The sequence below is a fragment of the Dendrobates tinctorius genome, unplaced genomic scaffold, assembly GCF_039654945.1.
Source record: "Dendrobates tinctorius isolate UK_male_01 unplaced genomic scaffold, ASM3965494v1 ptg000079l, whole genome shotgun sequence".
NCBI lineage: Eukaryota > Metazoa > Chordata > Amphibia > Anura > Dendrobatidae > Dendrobates > Dendrobates tinctorius.
The window spans coordinates 28,323,740-28,345,000 of NW_027361747.1; the positions used below are offsets into that span (position 1 = coordinate 28,323,740).

General features: G+C 43.2%; 1 protein-coding gene across 1 annotated transcript in view; it reads left to right on the forward strand.

Moving 5' to 3' along the window:
* The window catches only part of PDGFRL (platelet derived growth factor receptor like), a 234,982-nt gene that overhangs the window by 18,969 nt on the left and 194,752 nt on the right, over window positions 1–21,261 (forward strand). The window contains exon 2 of the mRNA XM_073583621.1: window positions 20,153–20,444. Within this exon, the coding sequence (XP_073439722.1) occupies window positions 20,153–20,444 (292 nt within the window). The remainder of the gene's footprint in view (window positions 1–20,152; window positions 20,445–21,261) is intronic.

A 21,261-nucleotide genomic window follows, 5' to 3' on the forward strand; every position in this document is an offset into this window, starting at 1 on the left:
CGCAGAATAAGTACATGTAAAATCACGTATAAAACAGATTATTGTGTAGGGAGATGGACCGGGCTAGTGGTATTTCTCTCGTGTCTGGGACGGAATTGTCGGGACTGTCACCTTTGTTGCCAGGGGAATATTTTCGATTCTCCTTGTTGGAGATTATATTTGATAATGGTATGCATATGTAGGGAGTTGGACCAGGCTAGATGTATTTCTCTCATGCCAGGGCCAGAACTGTCGGGACTGTCACCATTATTGCCGGGGGAAGGACTTTCTGACTGGAAGAGACCTTTGCACCAGACTGTAGGGGTCTGGGATAAAAGGGACGGGTGCGCCAGAATGGGGCCTTTGGCGGGAAGACAGTGTGTGCCACAGGAGAAGGTTGACTCCCTCTCCGCAGACCAACGTCAACCAGCAGGCCCACTTTGCACTCTTCCATCCCCATGCATACAGACTGTGTACCTCCAGAGACATTACTACTGTTGTCTCTAAGACAATCCGTTCTGTATCGCTGACTGCTGCCAGCCCGCGACACAGTACTCACCAAATAGTGCACGCTGAAGCAGGTAGCGTGACTGCGGCCTCCATTCTGGGACTTAGTTCACCAATCACAGTGCCGCAAATTACCATTCGAGCGGTACCTTGTTCCAGGACCACAAGACTACGCCTGAGAAGGCCAGGATACGTCGCTTCCATTAAAAGACAGTGTTTCACCTTTCTCCAGGACCTGTTCGGGAACTTCACGCGTCACCTACGGCGCCATCATGGGATTTTCCAGCCTCTACCGTCCAGGAACCACAGACTGATAAGTTAACCTGTTATTTGACCTCATACTATTGCTCTATAATTGTATACGCTTTGTTCACCTATATTCACTCTCCCTGCATGAAGTATTTACTGTTATATTTATTCTCTATAAACAACCCATAACTCTTGCTCTGCCTCCTGCTCGTCATTGCATTCCGCGTTTCTGCTAGAACCCTACACTTGCAATGCATTAATATAAGAAGTCTTCAGAGTGGGTGTCAGGACCACTTCTCCATCTTTATGTCTGCACCAATTATATACTGCTTTTTGCTTCTGAAATGGGAAAGTCTATAAACTAACAAGTAAAGTGGCGTATTTTTTGGACTATAAGACGCACCGAACCATATGACGCACCTAGGTTTTAGAGGAGGAAAATAGAAAAAAAATGGAGCAAAAAATGTGGTAATGATGCACTGATATTGGGGAGTGTCTACTGCTGACAATATTATAGGGGTAATGTCCCCCAATTCTGTACTAATGTTCCCCATCCTGGTATATATGGCCCCTCCATTCTAATATATTTGTCCCGATCCTGATATATATATCCCCATCCAGGTATATCTGGCTCCCCATCCAGGTATAAATGGCCCCCCTATGCTGGTATACATGGCCCCTCATCCTGGTATACATGGTCCCCTCATCCAGGTATTCACACGTGGTCAAAATTGTTGGTACCCCTCATTTAATGACAGAAAAACCCACAATGGTCACAGAAATAACTTGAATCTGACAAAAGTAATAATAAATAAAAAATGTATGAAAATGAACAAATGAAAGTCAGACATTGCTTTTCAGCCATGCTTCCACAGAATTTAAAAAAAAACCTCATGAAATAGGCCTGGACAGAAATGATGGTACCCTTAACTTAATATTTTGTTGCACAACCTTTTAAGGCAATCACTGCAATCAAACGATTCATGTAACTGTCGATGAGACTTCTGCACCTCTCGACAGGTATTTTTTCCCACTTATCAAGAGCAAACTGCTCCAGTTGTCTCGTGTTTGAAGGTTGCCTTTTCCATATGGCATGTTTCAGCTCTTTCCAAAGATGCTCAATAGGATTTAGGTCAGGGCTCATAGAAGGCCACTACAGAATAGTCAATTGCTTTCCTCTTAGTTGTTTTTAGCTGTGTGTTTTTGGTCATTATCCTGTTACAAAGCCCATGACCTGCGATTGAGACCGGGCTTTCTGACACTGGGCAGCACATTTCTCTCTAGAATCCCTTGCTAGTCTTGAGATTTCATTGTACCCTGCACAGATTCTAGACACCCTGTGCCAGATGCAGCAAAGCAGGCCCAGAATATAACAGAGCCTCCTCCATGTTTCACAGTAGGGACAGTGTTCTTTTCTTGATATGCATAATTTTTCCATCTGTGAACATAGAGCTTATGTGCCTTGCTAAAAAGTTCAATTTTTGTCTTATCTGTCCATAGGACATTCTCCCAGAAGCTTTTTGGCTTGTCAACATGTAGTTTGGCAAATTCCAGTCTGGCTTTTTTATGATTTTTTTTCAACAATGGTGTCCTCCTTGAAGTCCACTTTGGCTCATACAACGTCAGATGGTGCTATTTGACACTGATGTTCCTTGAGCTCGAAGTTCACCTTTAGTCTGTTTAGAAGCTTTTCTGGGCTCTTTTGTTACAATTCGTACCATCCGACTCTTTGATTTGTCATCAATTTTCCTACTGGGGCCACATCCAGGGAGGTTGGCTACAGTCCCATGGAGCTTAAATTTCTGAATAATATGTGCAACTGTAGTCACAGGAACATCAAGCTGCTTGGAGATGGTCTTATAACTTTTACCTTTAACATGTTTGTCTATAATTTTCTTTCTAATCTCCTGAGACAACTCTTTCCGCACTTCCTCTGGTCCATGTTGAGTGTGATACACACCATGTCACCAAACAGCACAGTGAGTATCTGTAGCCCTGTATACAGGCCCACTCCCTGATTCCAAGATTGTAGACACCTGTGATGCTAATTAGTGGACACACCTTGATTTAACATGTAACTTTTGTCACATTATTTTCAGGGGTACCATCAATTCTGTTCAGGCTAATTTCATGAGTTTTATTTTTGTAAAAATTCTGTGGAAGTATGGTTGAAAAGCAATGTTTGACTTGTATTTGTTTATTTTCATAGATTTTTGATTTATTATAACTTTTGTCAGATTCAAGTTATTTCTGTCACTATTGTGGGTTTTTCTGTCATTAAATGAGGGGTACTAACAATGTTGATGTGTGTATATGGTCCCCTATCCTGGTATACATGGCCCCCCATCCAGGTATATATGGCCCTCCATCCTGGGATACATCCCATCCTGGAATACATGGCCTTTTATCCAGGTATACATGGCCCCCATCCAAGTATACATGGCCCCCCTTACTGGTATACATGGTTCCCCATCCAGGTTATAAATGCCCCCCATCCTGACATCCTAGTATACATAGTATACATGGCCCCCATCCAGGTACATATGGCCCCCCATCCTGGGATACATGGCCCCCCATCCAGGTATACATGGCCCTCCATCCTGGTATACATGGTACCCCATCCTGGTATACATGGCTCCCCATCCTAGTATACATGGCCCTCCATCCTGATATATATGGCAATTTATCCAGGTACACATGTCCCCCCAACCAAGTATACATGGCCCCCCTTCCTGGTATACATGGTTCCCCATCCTGATATATATGGCCCTTTATCCAGGTATACATGCCACCCTTTCCTGATATACATGGACCCCCTTCCTGGCATACATGGCCCCCTTCCTGGTACACATGGCCCCCATCCTGGTATATATGGCCTCCATCATGCCGCACACATAAACAAACAATTCTACTTACCTTCCCTCCGCTCTCTCGTAGAGCGGGTTCCTGTTCTGATGCCAGCAGCTGACTTCAGCATGTAAGCAGCACATGATGTCACTGCCATGCGCACCCATATATTCATTGCTCCCCACGCTCGGGACTATGGGAGTAGGGAGCACTGAATATTTATTTTCCTTAATAGCGAACAAACGTGATCATACACCTGCTGCAGAAGGCTGGTGTCTGCGGCTAACAAGTTTACTCGCTATTAAAGAAAATTAATATTCACTGCACCCCATACTCATAGGACCTCCCACCTCTTGGCACTGACTTCAGTGCAGAAAAGTGGGCAGGTTTATGGATGTGGGGAGCAGTGCATATTCATTTTCTTTATTAGCGGGCACACGTGTTAGCCGCAGCCACAGCTTACCTTATCCTCCGCCACTGCCTCTCCCCATCCACAGCCGGACTATAAGGTACATCCAAACTACAAGAAGAACCCCAACTTTCCTCCAAAATTTTTTGGGAAAAAAGTGCATCTTATAATATGCAAAATACGGTAGTTGTGTGTTTCTGAGAATGAGCGTCTGTATGGATCATTACTGAACACGGAATATTCGACTCACACACAACAAAATCGCCAACCACAAAGATAGCACTGGACTGGCAAGAAGCATACCATGGGTTCCAGTCATTTCTTACACTGCTCTGCAAAAATTAATGTTGATCTCTGACTAGATGTTATGGGCAACCATGATAGGTTTATTGTAGGACTGATGTGATGAACAAGGAGAGATAAGAATTATCCTGTACAAATCACACAAGGGGCTGATTTTCATGGTCAACCGGGTAGACTAGAAATACTATTCTGTCTGTGGCCATTATAGCTTCCACATAAGTTATCACCTCGCTTACTTAAATACCTGGACAGTAACACATTTATAAATATTATGCAGAACTGAAAGCGAAGACTGTGTGACAATCACTATGTCCGCTGTAGTAGCCGCCATCCATAACAGAGAAAACCAAAAGGAAAGCACAAAACAAATATCCTGGAATAAAAAAGTAAAAAAATATATTGCAAAAATTGCATGAAGGTAGTAATAATAGTAATAATAAGGGTATTTAGTTAACATAATTTTGATCAAAATAATGTAGAAGCCATCCCGCCACGTCACGGCAACCCTTGTGGGACAGTCCTAACTCTTGTATTTAAAACCTTTCCACTTGTCAAGTGACGTAAATGTGAACAAGGACAGAGGGACTGAACCACCAGTAATAGTATAGGCCAGACAGGATGGATTTTCCAACTCAGAAACAGGGCGGTCACACCCTTATATGCACAGAATGCACAATGAAACAAATGAGAAACTGGGTCTGAGCAGAAAAAGTAAATTAATGTGCATGCAAAAAGTAATTGCATATGAACACATGACCTTTACACAGAGAAAACCAAAAGGAAAGCACAAAACAAATATCCTGGAATAAAAAAGTAAAAAAATATATTGCAAAAATTGCATGAAGGTAGTAATAATAGTAATAATAAGGGTATTTAGTTAACATAATTTTGATCAAAATAATGTAGAAGCCATCCCGCCACGTCACGGCAACCCTTGTGGGACAGTCCTAACTCTTGTATTTAAAACCTTTCCACTTGTCAAGTGACGTAAATGTGAACAAGGACAGAGGGACTGAACCACCAGTAATAGTATAGGCCAGACAGGATGGATTTTCCAACTCAGAAACAGGGCGGTCACACCCTTATATGCACAGAATGCACAATGAAACAAATGAGAAACTGGGTCTGAGCAGAAAAAGTAAATTAATGTGCATGCAAAAAGTAATTGCATATGAACACATGACCTTTACACAGAGAAAACCAAAAGGAAAGCACAAAACAAATATCCTGGAATAAAAAAGTAAAAAAATATATTGCAAAAATTGCATGAAGGTAGTAATAATAGTAATAATAAGGGTATTTAGTTAACATAATTTTGATCAAAATAATGTAGAAGCCATCCCGCCACGTCACGGCAACCCTTGTGGGACAGTCCTAACTCTTGTATTTAAAACCTTTCCACTTGTCAAGTGACGTAAATGTGAACAAGGACAGAGGGACTGAACCACCAGTAATAGTATAGGCCAGGCAATTTTTGCAATATATTTTTTTACTTTTTTATTCCAGGATATTTGTTTTGTGCTTTCCTTTTGGTTTTCTCTGTGTAAAGGTCATGTGTTCATATGCAATTACTTTTTGCATGCACATTAATTTACTTTTTCTGCTCAGACCCAGTTTCTCATTTGCCATCCATAACAGCAGCATCTCGTAGACACATATGTGGCTGTAAGTTTGGGTCTGGGGATCAGTTTGTATACAGATCTTGAAATACTTCAGTATTACCTGGCCTAACAGAGGTGTAGCTTGAATCTCCTAAATCTTTTTTTTTTGACAGATGAGGTTTCGGGCCCCGACAAGCACCAGAGTCTGGTGTGACGGCTACCACTGTTCCATAAATTAGACAGTATAGATGAGTAAACTTTACAATGGCACCATTAAGAGATGTGACATGGGGTGACTCCTTACTAACGTGTTAATTTAGGCATAGCTGGTAGAAATCTGTAAATAGGATGTTTTACAAATACCTGCACAAGTACAAGGTGTTTTTATTCCAACGCATGACGCAGAGTCTACTTTCTGTGTTGATATTAGACTGCGGCCAATGCCTAGGACATCCAGGCTAGAACTCACTGGTAATGTTATTAAAGGTTCTTGTACCTCATTGTATGTGTGAGAACATAGGAGAATTCGCCCTAGAAGGATAAACAGAGCACGTCTTAGCTTTTTTTGTTGCTTTTTTGGCTTCTGAGCAAATAATGTCTGGAAATCCATTTTTTTTAGCTGAATTAAAAAGTATCTGTCACTTGTCATTAAAATGGAACATGTAAATATGTATTTGTTTACCTGTTATAAGTAGAGCACTTCTTCTGAATTTTAAGTTTTTTTCGTTTCGTTCCTGTTCCTCTCTGTTCCCGAGTTATACTCCCTTTTTCTCTGTATGTAAATTTAGTCTTGGTAGGTGAAAGGGCATAGTAGTCAGCTCTTGTGCACGGGAATCTTCATGATGGCCACACCTAGTTAGCTGAAAAGACTGGAATCTCATTGATTGATCATTATATGACTGAAAACAATTGGAGTTAAAAAACAAGAGTTGTTGTTGTTGCCGAGTGTAAATCTTTGGACTTGGCTCCTTTAGCAATATATATATACAGTGGGGCAAAAAAGTATTTAGTCAGTCAGCAATAGTGCAAGTTCCACCACTTAAAAAGATGAGAGGCGTCTGTAATTTACATCATAGGTAGACCTCAACTATGGGAGACAAACTGATAAAAAAAAATCCAGAAAATCACATTGTCTGTTTTTTTTCATTTCATTTGCATATTATGGTGGAAAATAAGTATTTGGTCAGAAACAAGCAATCAAGATTTCTGGCTCTCACAGACCTGTAACTTCTTCTTTAAGAGTCTCCTCTTTCCTCCACTCATTACCTGTAGTAATGGCACCTGTTTAAACTTGTTATCAGTATAAAAAGACACCTGTGCACACCCTCAAACAGTCTGACTCCAAACTCCACTATTGTGAAGACCAAAGAGCTGTCAAAGGACACCAGAAACAAAATTGTAGCCCTGCACCAGGCTGGGAAGACTGAATCTGCAATAGCCAACCAGCTTGGAGTGAAGAAATCAATTGTGGGAGCAATAATTAGAAAATGGAAGACATACAAGACCACTGATAATCTCCCTCGATCTGGTGCTCAACGCAAAATCCCACCCCGTGGGGTCAGAATGATCACAAGAACGGTGAGCAAAAATCCCAGAACCACGCGGGGGGACCTAGTGAATGAACTGCAGAGAGCTGGGACCAATGTAACAAGGCCTACCATAGGTAACACACTACGCCACCATGGACTCAGATCCTGCAGTGCCAGACGTGTCCCACTGCTTAAGCCTGTACATGTCCGGGCCCGTCTGAAGTTTGCTAGAGAGCATTTGGATGATCCAGAGGAGTTTTGGGAGAATGTCCTATGGTCTGATGAAACCAAACTGGAACTGTTTGGTAGAAACACAACTTGTCGTGTTTGGAGGAAAAAGAATACTGAGTTGCATCCATCAAACACCATACTTTCTGTAAAGCATGGTGGTGGAAACATCATGCTTTGGGGCTGTTTCTCTGCAAAGGGGCCAGGACGACTGATCCGGGTACATGAAAGAATGAATGGGGCCATGTATCGTGAGATTTTGAGTGCAAACCTCCTTCCATCAGCAAGGGCATTGATGATGAAACGTGGCTGGGTCTTTCAACATGACAATGATCCAAAGCACACCGCCAGGGCAACGAAGGAGTGGCTTCGTAAGAAGCATTTCAAGGTCCTGGAGTGGCCTAGCCAGTCTCCAGATCTCAACCCTATATAAAACCTTTGGAGGGAGTTGAAAGTCCGTGTTGCCAAGCGAAAAGCCAAAAACATCACTGCTCTAGAGGAGATCTGCATGGAGGAATGGGCCAACATACCAACAACAGTGTGTGGCAACCTTGTGAAGACTTACAGAAAACGTTTGACCTCTGTCATTGCCAACAAAGGATATATCACAAAGTATTGAGATGAAATTTTGTTTCTGACCAAATACTTATTTTCCACCATAATATGCAAATAAAATGAAAAAAAAAACAGACAATATGATTTTCTGGATTTTTTTTTCTCAGTTTGTCTCCCATAGTTGAGGTCTACCTATGATGTAAATTACAGACGCCTCTCATCTTTTTAAGTGGTGGAACTTGCACTATTGCTGACTGACTAAATACTTTTTTGCCCCACTGTATATGTATATACTGTATATATGGCTTGATTGCTTATAATATATACACATGCATATACTAGCAATGAGGGTGTCATATGAAGTCCTGCTACTTCTTGTGAGTACAAAGTTGATAGCGACCAGGGCATTTAGTAGAGCTCCATTTGCCCTGGAAACCCATGGCACCCTGTGATAATGTTATGAGTGGGGGGCTGCTAATCTAATTGGTTATTGGATTAAAAGAGGGTCTCTCTTCTACCCCATCAACATCTCGTGATTGTGTTCATGTGGTCCTGATGGTGGCCTGTTAGAATGGTAGCAACATTTTAGTGGGAAAAAAATATTATTTTTCATTCTATGCATACCACTTTTTATTAATTCCTGTAAAGCACCTGAAGGGTTTAGAAACTTCTTAACATCAGTTTTGAATACATTACGGAGTGCTGTTTTTCAAATGGTATTACTTTTTGGGGTTTTCTAATAAATAGACAACCCTAAATAAATACGTTTTGTATATTTCCTTGAAAAAAAAGTCAAAACTGCTGGTAAACTTTTAACCAGCATCCCAAATTAAAGGATGTTTGAAAAATGATGCTGAATTAAAGTACAGTAGATATACAGTAAATGATAACCATTAGCTTTTTTGTGCAGTATAATCATCTTGCTTAAAGGAATAAAAATTCAAAGTTTGAATATTGCTAATTTCTTTCAAAATTTTTTTTAAACTTCCGACATGAATAAATGTAACAACGTAAATTTATCAATAACCTAAAGTACAATGTGTCTTGAAAAAAAAATCAATCTCATGGTCACTAGAATATCTTGACGCTAAAGTGGCACGTCAGATTTGAAAAATTTGGCTTGGTCACTTAAGAGTTAAAGGGTGTTAATAATAGCAATAATTACCATTATTAGAATGAAAATAGGATTCTCTCTATTACCATACTCTGTACAATCGCATATATGGACTGTGCATTCAGTGACAGAAGTGTTGCCCATAACTCAGCTGTGAGATTATTCACACTACTCCCGAAATAGTGAATTCATCATACACAGAGTACTGCACCTGGAAAGTAAATCACACATTTAATTTCCTACGGCTGAAGTACCAGGTTTTCTTGCTTTTTCTAGGTGTTCACTTCAAGTACAGTTCAGTACCCAGATGTTGCATGAAAAATGCCTAAAATCTCCCATAACAATTCCCTTGCATACTGCTCCCATTAGTTCACCTCACTATGCGTGTACTTTTATCACTACACAGTTTAGTCCTGTCAATTAGGATGGACCCTCATAATATATCATACTCAGTGATGGACTTATAGGAGCATGTAAGAGGGTCAGAAAGTTTGTTGTCTTTCACCCTTATAATATTTATATAACCATGTTGTTGTCATGTTCTACCATATTTCAGACAGGTAAGACATTTATATACATCTACTCCCTGTACATTAGGAGTACAACAAATATATACCATATGCATTTGTGTAATTTTAATCCTGGCCGCTGCATTCACACACATCCACCGCACTGGCATTAACTCTCTACACTCCATCCATATTGGCCCCTCGCTTCTTTCCTCTCCTATGTATAGCACTCACGCTCTTTTCACGTTGTTAAATTGCACAGATCCAGTCAGTCCCACCATTCAACAACAGAGACGCTCTCACAAATCACTTAACCATCTGCTCACTCTTTCTATCCTCCTTCTCCTAGTCGCAGGAGACATTGTTCCCAACCCTGGTCCCCCATGTTATAGAAAGTCAAACCCCCCGACTGCTACACTTAGAAACCCCTCTAATCTGATTAATATTCCCTACCTGCCATCTGTCTCTCTTAATTGTGCACTTTGGAATTCTCGCTCAGTGTGTAACAAACTCTCCTTCATCCATGACTTCTTCCTTTCTAATTCTCTTAACCTCCTGGCTCTTACTGAAACCTGGATCCAGCAGTCAGACACTACCGCTGCTGCTGCTCTTTCATAAGGGGGGCTACACTTCTCTCATACCCCAAGATCAGACAGTAGAGCTGGTGGAGGCGTTGGTCTGCTCCTATCACCAAAATGTACCTTTCAGGTTATCCCTCAAGTACCCTCACTTGTCTTCCCTTCTTTTGAGGTCCATGCCGTCAGACTCTACACCCCCTTCTCCATGCGAGTGGCGGTGGTGTATCGTCCTCCCGGCCCCTCCAATCAGTCCCTGGATCATTTTGCCACTTGGCTTCCACATTTTCTCTCCTGTGACATCCCTACCCTCATCATGGGAGATTTCAACATCCCCATTGCTCTTCCCCTCTCACCATCTGCTACTCACCTTTTATCTCTAACCTCCTCATTTGGCCTTTCGCAGCTTACTAATTCTCCAACGCATGAAGACGGAAACTCCCTCGACTTGGTCTTCTCTCGGCTTTGTGCAGTGGATGATTTTGCAAACTCCCCTCTCCCGCTCTCTGACCACAATCTTCTTTCATTCTCTATAAAGAACTGCCAGGCTGCTCAGGTCACCCCCACTGTCCAGACTTATAGAAACATACAGGCCATTAACACCCAGAAACTTATGAAGAACTTGCAGTCTTCATTGGCCCCTATCTCCTCCCTCTCATGTCCTGATTCTGCATTGAAGCATTACAATGAAACACTTCAAAGTGCCCTGGATGAATTTGCACCCCCTATAAATAGAACACCACAACGCAGACGGCGACAACCCTGGCACACGGTGCAAACACGTTTCCTGCAGCGGTGCTCCAGGTGCGCCGAACGTCTGTGGAGAAAATCCAATCTACACGAAGATTTCATCCATTTTAAGTTTATGCTTAGAACATGCAACACTGCCCTTCACCTCTCCAAACAAACCTATTTCAACACCCTCATCACCTCACTGTCCAATAACACGAAACGTCTCTTTGACACTTTTCATTCTCTACTCAATCCAAGAGTACAGGCCCCAACCACGGAGCTCCGAGCTGACGATCTGGCCAATTACTTCAAAGAAAAAATTGACCAGATTCGACAGGAAATTATCTCCCAATCACCTCATACCATGCACTGTCCTCCCTCCCCCACTGCATCTAGCTCACTCTCTGATTTTGAACCAGTCGCAGAAGAAGAAGTAAGCAGGCTCCTTGCATCTTCTCACCCAACTACTTGCACCAGTGACCCATTTCCGTCACATCTCCTCCAGTCCCTTTCCCCTGCTGTCACCCCTCACCTAACTAAAATATTTAACCTCTCTCTCTCTTCTGGTATTTTTCCCTCCTCATTTAAGCATGCCATCATACATCCACTACTTAGACCTGTCTCTAATCTTCCCTTCATCTCTAAACTCCTGGAACGCCTGGTCCACTCCCGTCTTATCCGCTATCTCTCAGAAAACTCTGTTCTCGACCCTCTCCAATCTGGTTTCCGCTCTTTACACTCCACTGAAACTGCCCTCACTAAAGTCTCTAAGGATCTACTAACAGCTAAATCAAATGGTCATTACTCCATGCTAATTCTCTTGGATCTCTCTGCAGCATTCGACACTGTGGATCATCAGCTCCTCCTCACTATGCTCCGTTCCATTGGCCTCAAGGACACCGTTCTTTCCTGGTTCTCCTCCTATCTCTCCGACCGCTCCTTTACTGAATCTTTTGCCGGTTCCTCCTCCTCTCACCTTCCCCTTACTGTTGGGGTCCCCCAAGGATCGGTTCTAGGCCCCCTCCTCTTCTCCTTGTACACTGCCCCTATTGGTCAAACAATCAGTAGATTTGGTTTCCAGTACCATCTCTATGCTGATGACACCCAATTATACGCTTCTTCTCCTGACATCACGCCAGCCTTTCTAGAAAACACCGGCGATTGTCTAAACGCTGTGTCTAATATCATGTCCTCACTATATCTGAAACTGAACCTGTCAAAGACTGAACTCCTGGTGTTTCCTCCCTCTACTAATGTACCTATACCCGACATTGCTATTTCTGTGTGTGGCTCCACTATTACTCCCCAGCAACAGGCCCGCTGTCTTGGGGTCATACTTGATTCCGAGCTTTCCTTTGCCCCCCACATTCGATCACTGGCTCGCTCTTGTCATCTGCACCTCAAAAACATTTCTAGAATTCGACCTTTTCTTACTTTTGACTCTGCAAAAACTCTTACTGTTTCTCTTATTCATTCTCGTCTCGACTATTGTAACTCTCTTCTAATCGGTCTCCCTCTTACCAAACTCTCCCCTCTCCAATCTGTCTTGAATGCTGCAGCCAGAATCATATTCCTCACCAATCGTTACACCGATGCCTCTACCTTGTGCTAGTCATTACACTGGCTACCCATCCACTCCAGAATTCAGTATAAACTTATTACACTCACCCACAAAGCCCTCCATGGCTCAGCACCACCCTACATCTCCTCCCTTGTTTCAGTATACCACCCTACCCGCGCCCTCCGTTCTGCTGATGACCTGAGGTTAGTATCCTCAATAGTCAGAACCTCCCACTCCCGTCTCCAAGACTTTACACGTGCCACGCCAATTCTTTGGAATGCATTTCCCAGGTCAATACGATTAGTCCCCAATCCCCACAATTTTAAGCGTGCCCTGAAAACACATTTATTCAGACTGGCCTATCGCCTCAACACATTAACCTAATCTATCCCTGTGTGGCACAGCCAAAAGTTTTACCATAACCATATTTCCCCCATCATGTTCCCACATGCTTTATGCATCCATTAGCCCTCTGTGTCTGTACTGTCACACACTTAACATTATGGCTGGTCCATACAATCAGGGCAACTGTTACCACCCACCTTTCGTGTCTACCTCTTTCCTCATAGACTGTAAGCTTGCGAGCAGGGCCCTCTTTCCTCTTGGTATTTGTTATAATCTACTGTATTTGATTATTGTTATGCTGTAATGTCTATTGTCTGTACAAATCCCCTCTGAAATGTAAAGTGCTGCGGAATATGTCGGCGCTATAAAAATAAAATTTATTATTATTATTATTATTATTATTATTATTATTATATTTCTTTTACTGTGCATATTGCCTATGTATTTTATACAGGAAAGATATATATCTTTGTACCGTGTTAGCCAGTAGATGGTATATTTAGAATTGAGAGTCCTCAGTGGTTGATACCTTTTTATGGCTAAGGCTGGCTTCCTCCGTGAAGCTCCGCCCACTGCAGCACCTCCTCCAGTCAGCTCCGCCTACATCCGCATACTTCTGCATGCGGCCTGCGTACCCTATCTTTAACATTGGGTATGCAGGTCGTGCAGATGTATACAAATGCCTCCGCATGCGTCATTTTGACGATGCGGCGACCTGCCGCGAACATATCATGTTGGAATTTTATGCGGGCGTATACAACCTGATCCGAATCCGAGAAGGAGACGAATGGAAAGCAGCTTTCAACGCCCGTGATGGCCACTACGAATACCTGGTAATGCTGTTTAGCCTAAGCAATGCATCCACGGTCTTTCAGAAATTTGTTAATGACATTTTCAGGGATCTGCTCTATTCTTGTCTCATTGTCAACCTGGACGACATTCTGATCTTCTCTGCAGACTTGGCCTCACACCGGAGGCAAGTGCGCCTGGTCTTACAAAGACTCAGAGAGAAGAAGCTTTATGCCAAATTTGAGAAATTCCTCTTTGAGCAATCCTCTTTGCCTTTCCTTGGGTATATTGTATCTCCCACAGGATTAACGATGGACCCAGAGAAGTTGTCTGCCGTTCTCAAGTGGCCTCGTCTGTCTGAGCTAAAAGCCATACAATGGTTCCTGGGGTTCGCCAACTACTACTGACAATTCATCCCACACTTTTCCACCCGATTGGCACCCATCACAGCTTTAACCCAGAAAGGTGTAAACTCCAAGGGATGGTCCTCTGAGACAGAAGAGGCCTTTGTTTCTTTCTAAAAAGCCTTTGCTTCCGCACCCGTTCTCCATCGTCCAAATTCTAATGAGTAATTTTTTCTTCAGGTAGACGCTTCCTCCATAGGTGCAGGTGCAGTTCTCACCCAGAAATCGTCTACCGGTCGGATGATCTCCTGTGGTTTTTCTTCTAAAGTTTTTTCCCCCGCAGAAAAGAACTATTCCATTGGAGATCGGGAATTGTTGGCTATAAAATTAGCTCTACAAGAATGGAGACATCTTCTTGAGGGATCTGTTGTGAATTCCCTTGCTGGGATCTCTGAGACGAAGCTCCCTCTGCTGGTTACTGAGAGTAGTGGAGCTGGCCAGGTTGATGGAAGTTCCCCACCTGACGACGATAATAGGGAACCTGGGATTACTGTCTGGGAGCATATAATTGAGCTGCCTGCTCTTGAAGGTTGCTGGTGATTTTCCTCCTTGTGCATTTGGAGTACTTTTGTCCCCTGCCTGATCTGCGTGGTTCAGTTAAGTGATTCTTTTGCTAATCCTTTGCATCTAATTTGATTGTGCCTTTTTTTTGCTTTCTGCTTTGCTGCTAGGGTTCAGCGTACTCCCTGCTGGGGGCAGCGCTGGGCCTTGCTCTATATGTTACAGCTTGGGTCAGTTTGTTCAGTCCCCTGTTATGTTAGTATCTTTTGCTTTGCTTCCAGTTTATACCAGAGTGCTGATCTAGCGGGGGTGATGTGTGTGGCCTCAGGTTTTTTGTATATCAGAAGTGTTGGATTTTTCTAGGGTTTTTTGCGTATCTTTTCTGTCCTGTCTTGTCTAGACAGCTTGGGCCCCACCGTTTGCTCAGTCTGTTTTCTGCCTGTGTTTGTGTCTCATCTTGTCTCACCGACAATATATGTTTGGGGATCTGCTCCGGGGCAGTTTAGATTTCACCTTTCTGATTTCAGGCTTAGTTAGTTCTCTGGCTATGACAAAGCGTCTAGGGCATCATAGGAACGCTCCACGGCTACTGCTAGTTGTGTTGATAGGATCAGGGATCTGCAATCCGCTTAGTTACCAACCTCTCTGATTTTCTGGTGGCTTAGCCTGTTCCTGCCATCCTCTCCGGTGACCCATTCATAACAGGGAGCTCTTCATCAGGTAGTCATATTTACCGATCATAAAAACCTTGCCTACCTCCTATCCGCACAGAGGCTGAATCCCCGTCAGGCCCGGTGGGCCTTGTTTTTTTGCCTTTTTGCCTCCTGAGCTGGTGGAGGAACCTCAGCACATTATTGAACCTTCAAGGTTAGTCTCTGTTGCCTCCATTGATCTTGCCCAGCTTCCCCCAGGGAAAACTCTCGTGACCACCTCGGAACGTAATCGTGTCCTGCGGTGGGGGTCACTCTTCCAAGTTGGCTGGCCACGCCAGGCAGAAAAAGACTCAGCAACTCATCACCCATTACTACTGGTGGCCTAACATGGGTAAGGATATCGAGGAGTAAGTCGCAGCCTGTTCTTCATGTGCCCGTAACAAGACTTACAGTTGTGGCCAAAAGTATTGACACCCCTGCAATTCTGTCAGATAATACTCAGTTTCTTCCTGAAAATGATTGCAAACACAAATTCTTTGGTATTATTATCTTCATTTAATTTGTCTTAAATGAAAAAACACAAAAGAGAATGAAGCAAAAAGCAAAACATTGATCATTTCGCACAAAACTCCAAGAATGGGCCAGACAAAAGTATTGGCACCCTCATCCTAATACTTGGTTGCACAACCTTTAGCCAAAGTAACTGCGACCAACCACTTCCGGTAACCATCAATGAGTTTCTTACAATGCTCTGCTGGAATTTTAGACCATTCTTCTTTGGCAAACTGCTCCAGGTCCCTGATATTTGAAGGGTGCCTTCTCCAAACTGCCATTTTTAGCTCTCTCCACAGGTGTTCTAAGGGATTCAGGTCTGGAGTCATTGCTGGCCACCTTAGAAGTCTCCAGTGCTTTCTCTCAAACCATTTTCTAGTGCTTTTTGAAGTGTGTTTTGGGTCATTGCCCTGCTGGAAGACCAATGATCTCTGAGGGAGATCCAGCTTTCTCACACTGGGCCCTACATTATGCTGCAAAATTTGTTGGTAGTCTTCTGACTTCATAATGCCATGCACACGGTCAAGCAGTCCAGTGCCAAAGGCAGCAAAGCAACCCCAAAGCATCAGGGAACCTCCACCATGTTTGACTGTAGGGACCGTGTTCTTTTCTTTGAATGCCTCTTTTTTTGTCCTGTAAACTCAATGTTGATGCCTTTGCCCAAAAAGCTCTACTTTTGTCTCATCTGACCAGAGAACATTCTTCCAAAATGTTTTAGGCTTTTTCAGGTAAGTTTTGGCAAACTCCAGCCTGGCTTTTTTATGTCTCGGGTTAAGAAGTGAGGTCTTCCTGGGTCTCCTACCATACAGTCCCTTTTCATTCAGACGCCGACGGATAGTACGGGTTGACACTGTTGTACCCTCGGACTGCAGGGCAGCTTGAACTTGTTTGGATGTTAGTCGAGGTTCTTTATCCAACATCCGCACAATCTTGCATTGAAATCTCTTGTCAATTTTTCTTTTCCGTCCACATCTAGGGAGGTTAGCCACAGTGCCATGGGCTTTAAACTTCTTGATGACACTACGCACGGTAGACATAGGAACATTCAGGTCTTTGGAGATGGACTTGTAGCCTTGAGATTGCTCATGCTTCCTCACAATTTGGTTTCTCAAGTCCTCAGACAGTTCTTTGGTCTTCTTTCTTTTCTCCATGCTCAATGTGGTACACACAAGGACACAGGACAGAGGTTGAGTCAACTTTAATCCATGTCAACTGGCTGCAAGTGTGATTTAGCTATTGCCAACACCTGTTAGGTGCCACAGGTAAGTTACAGGTGCTGTTAATTACACAAATTAGAGAAGCATCACATGATTTTTCGAACAGTGCCAATAATTTTGTCCACCCACTTTTTTATGTTTGGTGTGGAATTATATCCAATTTGGCTTTAGGACAATTCTTTTTGTGTTTTTTCATTTAAGACAAATTAAATGAAGATAATAATACCAAAGAATTTGTGTTTGCAATCATTTTCAGGAAGAAACTGAGAATTATCTGACAGAATTGCAGGGGTGTCAATACTTTTGGCCACAACTGTATAAACACCTGCCAGCTGGCAGGCTTCAGCCCCTTCTGATTCCGTCCGCTCCCTGGCAGCACATTGCGATGGATTTCATCACGGATCTGCCCATCTCTTCCGGCTGTTCAGTGGTATGGGTTGTGGAGGACCGCTTCTCTAAGATGGCTCACTTCAATCCACTACCTGGTCTCCCGTCTGCTCCAGAACTTGCAGATCATTTCATTCAGTACATCTTCTGTCTCCATGGATTTCCTCTCCACATCGTGTCTGATGGGGCGTCAAGTTCACCTCAAAGTTTTGGAGAGCGGGCTGTAAACTGGTAAAAATAGAACTGGATTTTTCTTCGGCATACCATCCCCAATCCAATGGGCAAGTGGAGAGGACCAATCAAATCCTGGCCGGATTCCCAGACCACTTCGTCAACACACACCACAACGACTGGGTAGAGTTACTGCCCTGGGTGGAATTCTTCTACAACAACCAAGTAAGTGAGTCTTCTGGAAAATCTCCCTTTCAGATTGTGTTTGGACTCCAACCCGGAACTCCTCTTCCTATCTCTGGACCATCTGGTGTTCCGGCAACCGATACCTTTACCGAAGATTTTTCAAGAGTTTGGAGAGATACCAAGAATGCTTTGGAGAGAGCATCTCAACATACGAAAAGGCATGCGGACTAAAAAAGCCTGGATGCTCCCACCCTTCGCCCCGGAGACAAGGTTTGGCTTTCCTCCAAGTACACCCGTCTGAAGTTGCCTTCCTAGAAATTGGGTCTCCATTTCATTAGGCCCTTTGAAGTCTTGTGACAAATCAACCCGGTCTCTTATAAACTGAAATTGCCTACTTCCTTACATGTGCCTAACTCCTTTCATGTTTCCCTTCTCAAAACAGTAGTTTTGAGCTCCTTCTTTAAGGACCCGCTCACCACTCCAGATCCTGTCTCTGAGGATGATGTTTTTGAGGTAAAGCATATTTTGACCACTAAGAAAGTAAGGGGTAAAACCTATTACCTGGTGGACTGGAAGGGCTTTGGTCCTGAGGAGAGGTCTTGGGAGCCTAAAGTGAACATCCAGGCCCCTCTCCTTCTTAAAAACTTTCACGCAGACTTGAAAAAGAGGGGGCGTAAAGAGGGGGATACTGTTACACTCGGTCCTGGTTCTGGCCCTGCACCCGGTTCTGGAGCTGCCCCGAGTTCTGGTCACACACCCACACCTGCTCCCAACGCTGCCCCTGTACCTCTGCGAGGTCCCTGTCATGATCCTCGCTCTCGGTCAGTCCCTCAGTGTCCTGCTGCTGCGTCTCTCTCCCCCACTTCCTGGCACGCTGCCAGCAGGCCTCCTGGGAGAATGCTTAGGACAAGTGCGCTTCCTTCCGGCCTCTTAAATGGACAGCGCAGATTTTTTTGAAAATAGCAATTAACCATTGGCAGCACACTGATTACTATTTCTGGCCGCTCCGCCATGCCGAAGCAACGTGTATCTACTTTTGCTAAATCCGGTTCTGTCCCTGCTCTGCGCTGCTATAGCATTCCATTTGGCACTCTGCTTATACTGTTTGTTTCAGTGACCTCTTGTTTGGCTATCCCAGATGACATCTGTATCTATACACTCAAGTGCCATCCCGTTCCGCCACTCGCCATCCGAACTGTGGACAACGCTAAAGTTGCTGGAGCCGGCTTCCTTCCGTCTACCTGGAACCTGGCCATCCTCGCCAGAGCCAGCTTCATCTCTTATACTCTGTGTCCGCCGGTCAGCTCCACCTTATCTGTAATATCTGTTTACCCGTTTGTCCCGCTGGGACAGCTGCCTCGTGTTCGAGGTCTAACTGAAGGAAGCACCTGTATCCCGAAGGTATTCCACTCTGGTCCTGTTCGAGGGATCTTACTACGGAGAACCTGTGGCTCACTAGTTACGCTCCCTTCGGACCCCCTGGACTGAGGTCTCGAGGTTCCACTCAAATAATAAAAAACGAATGTGAACTTTATCACCTGTGCCTCCGCTTCCATCCGTTACAGGGGACATGTGGAGTTGGGTGAAATTTTGGCACCTGACGTGAAACAACTGAGGGTACACATGAGAGTTATGTAATTTGTAGAAATGACAAGAAATAGAAAGTATTTGGTCTGTTTTTTTCCTGTTATTTGGGATCAATCATCGATGGCTAGGCTGCCGAAGGGCAAGGTGCTTCCATGGCAAAGTATAGCTGCAGAACATGGGTTGTTTGAGAACTAGTGTGCATGTGGGACCAGAACGATTGGTTGCCTCATGAACATCAGAGTGAAACCACAAAACAGAATAATATTAGATTATTCTTAAATTAGACAAAAAATGTTCCTCTTTCTAGAGGTTTCTGTTAGTTACTTGTTAAAGCTCCGTCTGGTGTTCCCAATGTGTCTACTGTTAGTGAGAAGAAGCTGCTGCTACTGTGCTATTTGATATTGGCTGGTCCATACAATAGCACATATCATTTTTCTGGCCATGTAGAAGAAGATACCAGTGGTGGGACTAAAATACTGATATATAAGGTAGACCTTCTAAACGAGAATCAATAGAACATGGGGAGGGCTATACCAAGTGCTTAAGATTGCAATATTGAGGCCCAGAAACTTTAATTTTGTAGATTCCAATAAAAAAGTGAGTTAATCTACATTAATGGGACAACCTCTTAATTTTTTTTTTGTTTTGTTTATCTTTTTTAGTTTTTGGCCAACCAGCCGGCAAAGGGAAACGTCCAAAAGAGCCTGCAGAAAATAAAATTAAACCTGCAATAAAGAAGCTTAAACCAAAAATCACAAAGCTAAAAGACTCCACAGAGCCCATCTCAAAGGCGCAGTCTATTATGACACAAGTGATGGATAAAGGTCGGTTCCAGAAGCCCCCAGCTATGCTCACCCTACCAGCAGGTCAGAGCATGGAGCTTAGGTGTAAAGGGGAGAAGATAACATGGAACTACCCTGAATTCTTGGACACGTTCAAGGACTCTAGACTCAGGTAAATGCCCATAATGGAGAAGAAATATTCTTGCACCTTCCTAAAGTTTTTGATAAATTAATCTCAACAGAAGGAAACATTTTCTACAGTCATACAATTATATTCATCACCAAAGCCTCACGTAGTATAAAAAAAATAGCTAATGGCTTCTTATCCCAATCCATACCAACCTGATCTGTGCCAAAAGGACACCGTTTCGGCAAATGAAATCACATAACTCTTCAGCAACAGTATAAACATAAACTCAACCTAATGTAGTTCCACAATATAAATCAAAATTTGGCCTATTCTTTCCATAGGTTCCTAGTTTATTTGTATTAGAGGTTAAAGAGGACCTGTACCTTGTCATAAATAGCGTATGAAATGTTTTACCAAGTGTAAGGGTCAATGTTCTGCTGAATCTGAAGTTGTCTTTTGTACCTATGCCTTTTACCTGTATGCAAAACCACACCCAGTTGTCTAAAAATAACTACATTTATGTCCTGGGAAGAGATGGTAATATCTTAGAAATACGTAGGAACAAAAATAAACAATGTTGATTCAGTAGAACAGCCACATTTACATCAAATCAATTTTTTTTTACATATTTGTAGTGACAGGTCTTTTTTAAGTGAAACCGACCCTGCTGTAAAATGCTTTACTCAGGATTTGGGGTTACGATAAATGTGGTGTTAACAACTCACCACATCCTGGCATGGCTTATAGGCTTTGCCAGCCACTATGCCTGGGGAACTCACTTTTTTTCCCTTAACTTTTGTACAGTAGCACAGACTTTGTACTGTGAATTTTTGCTAAGTTTATGCACTGGCACTTACTC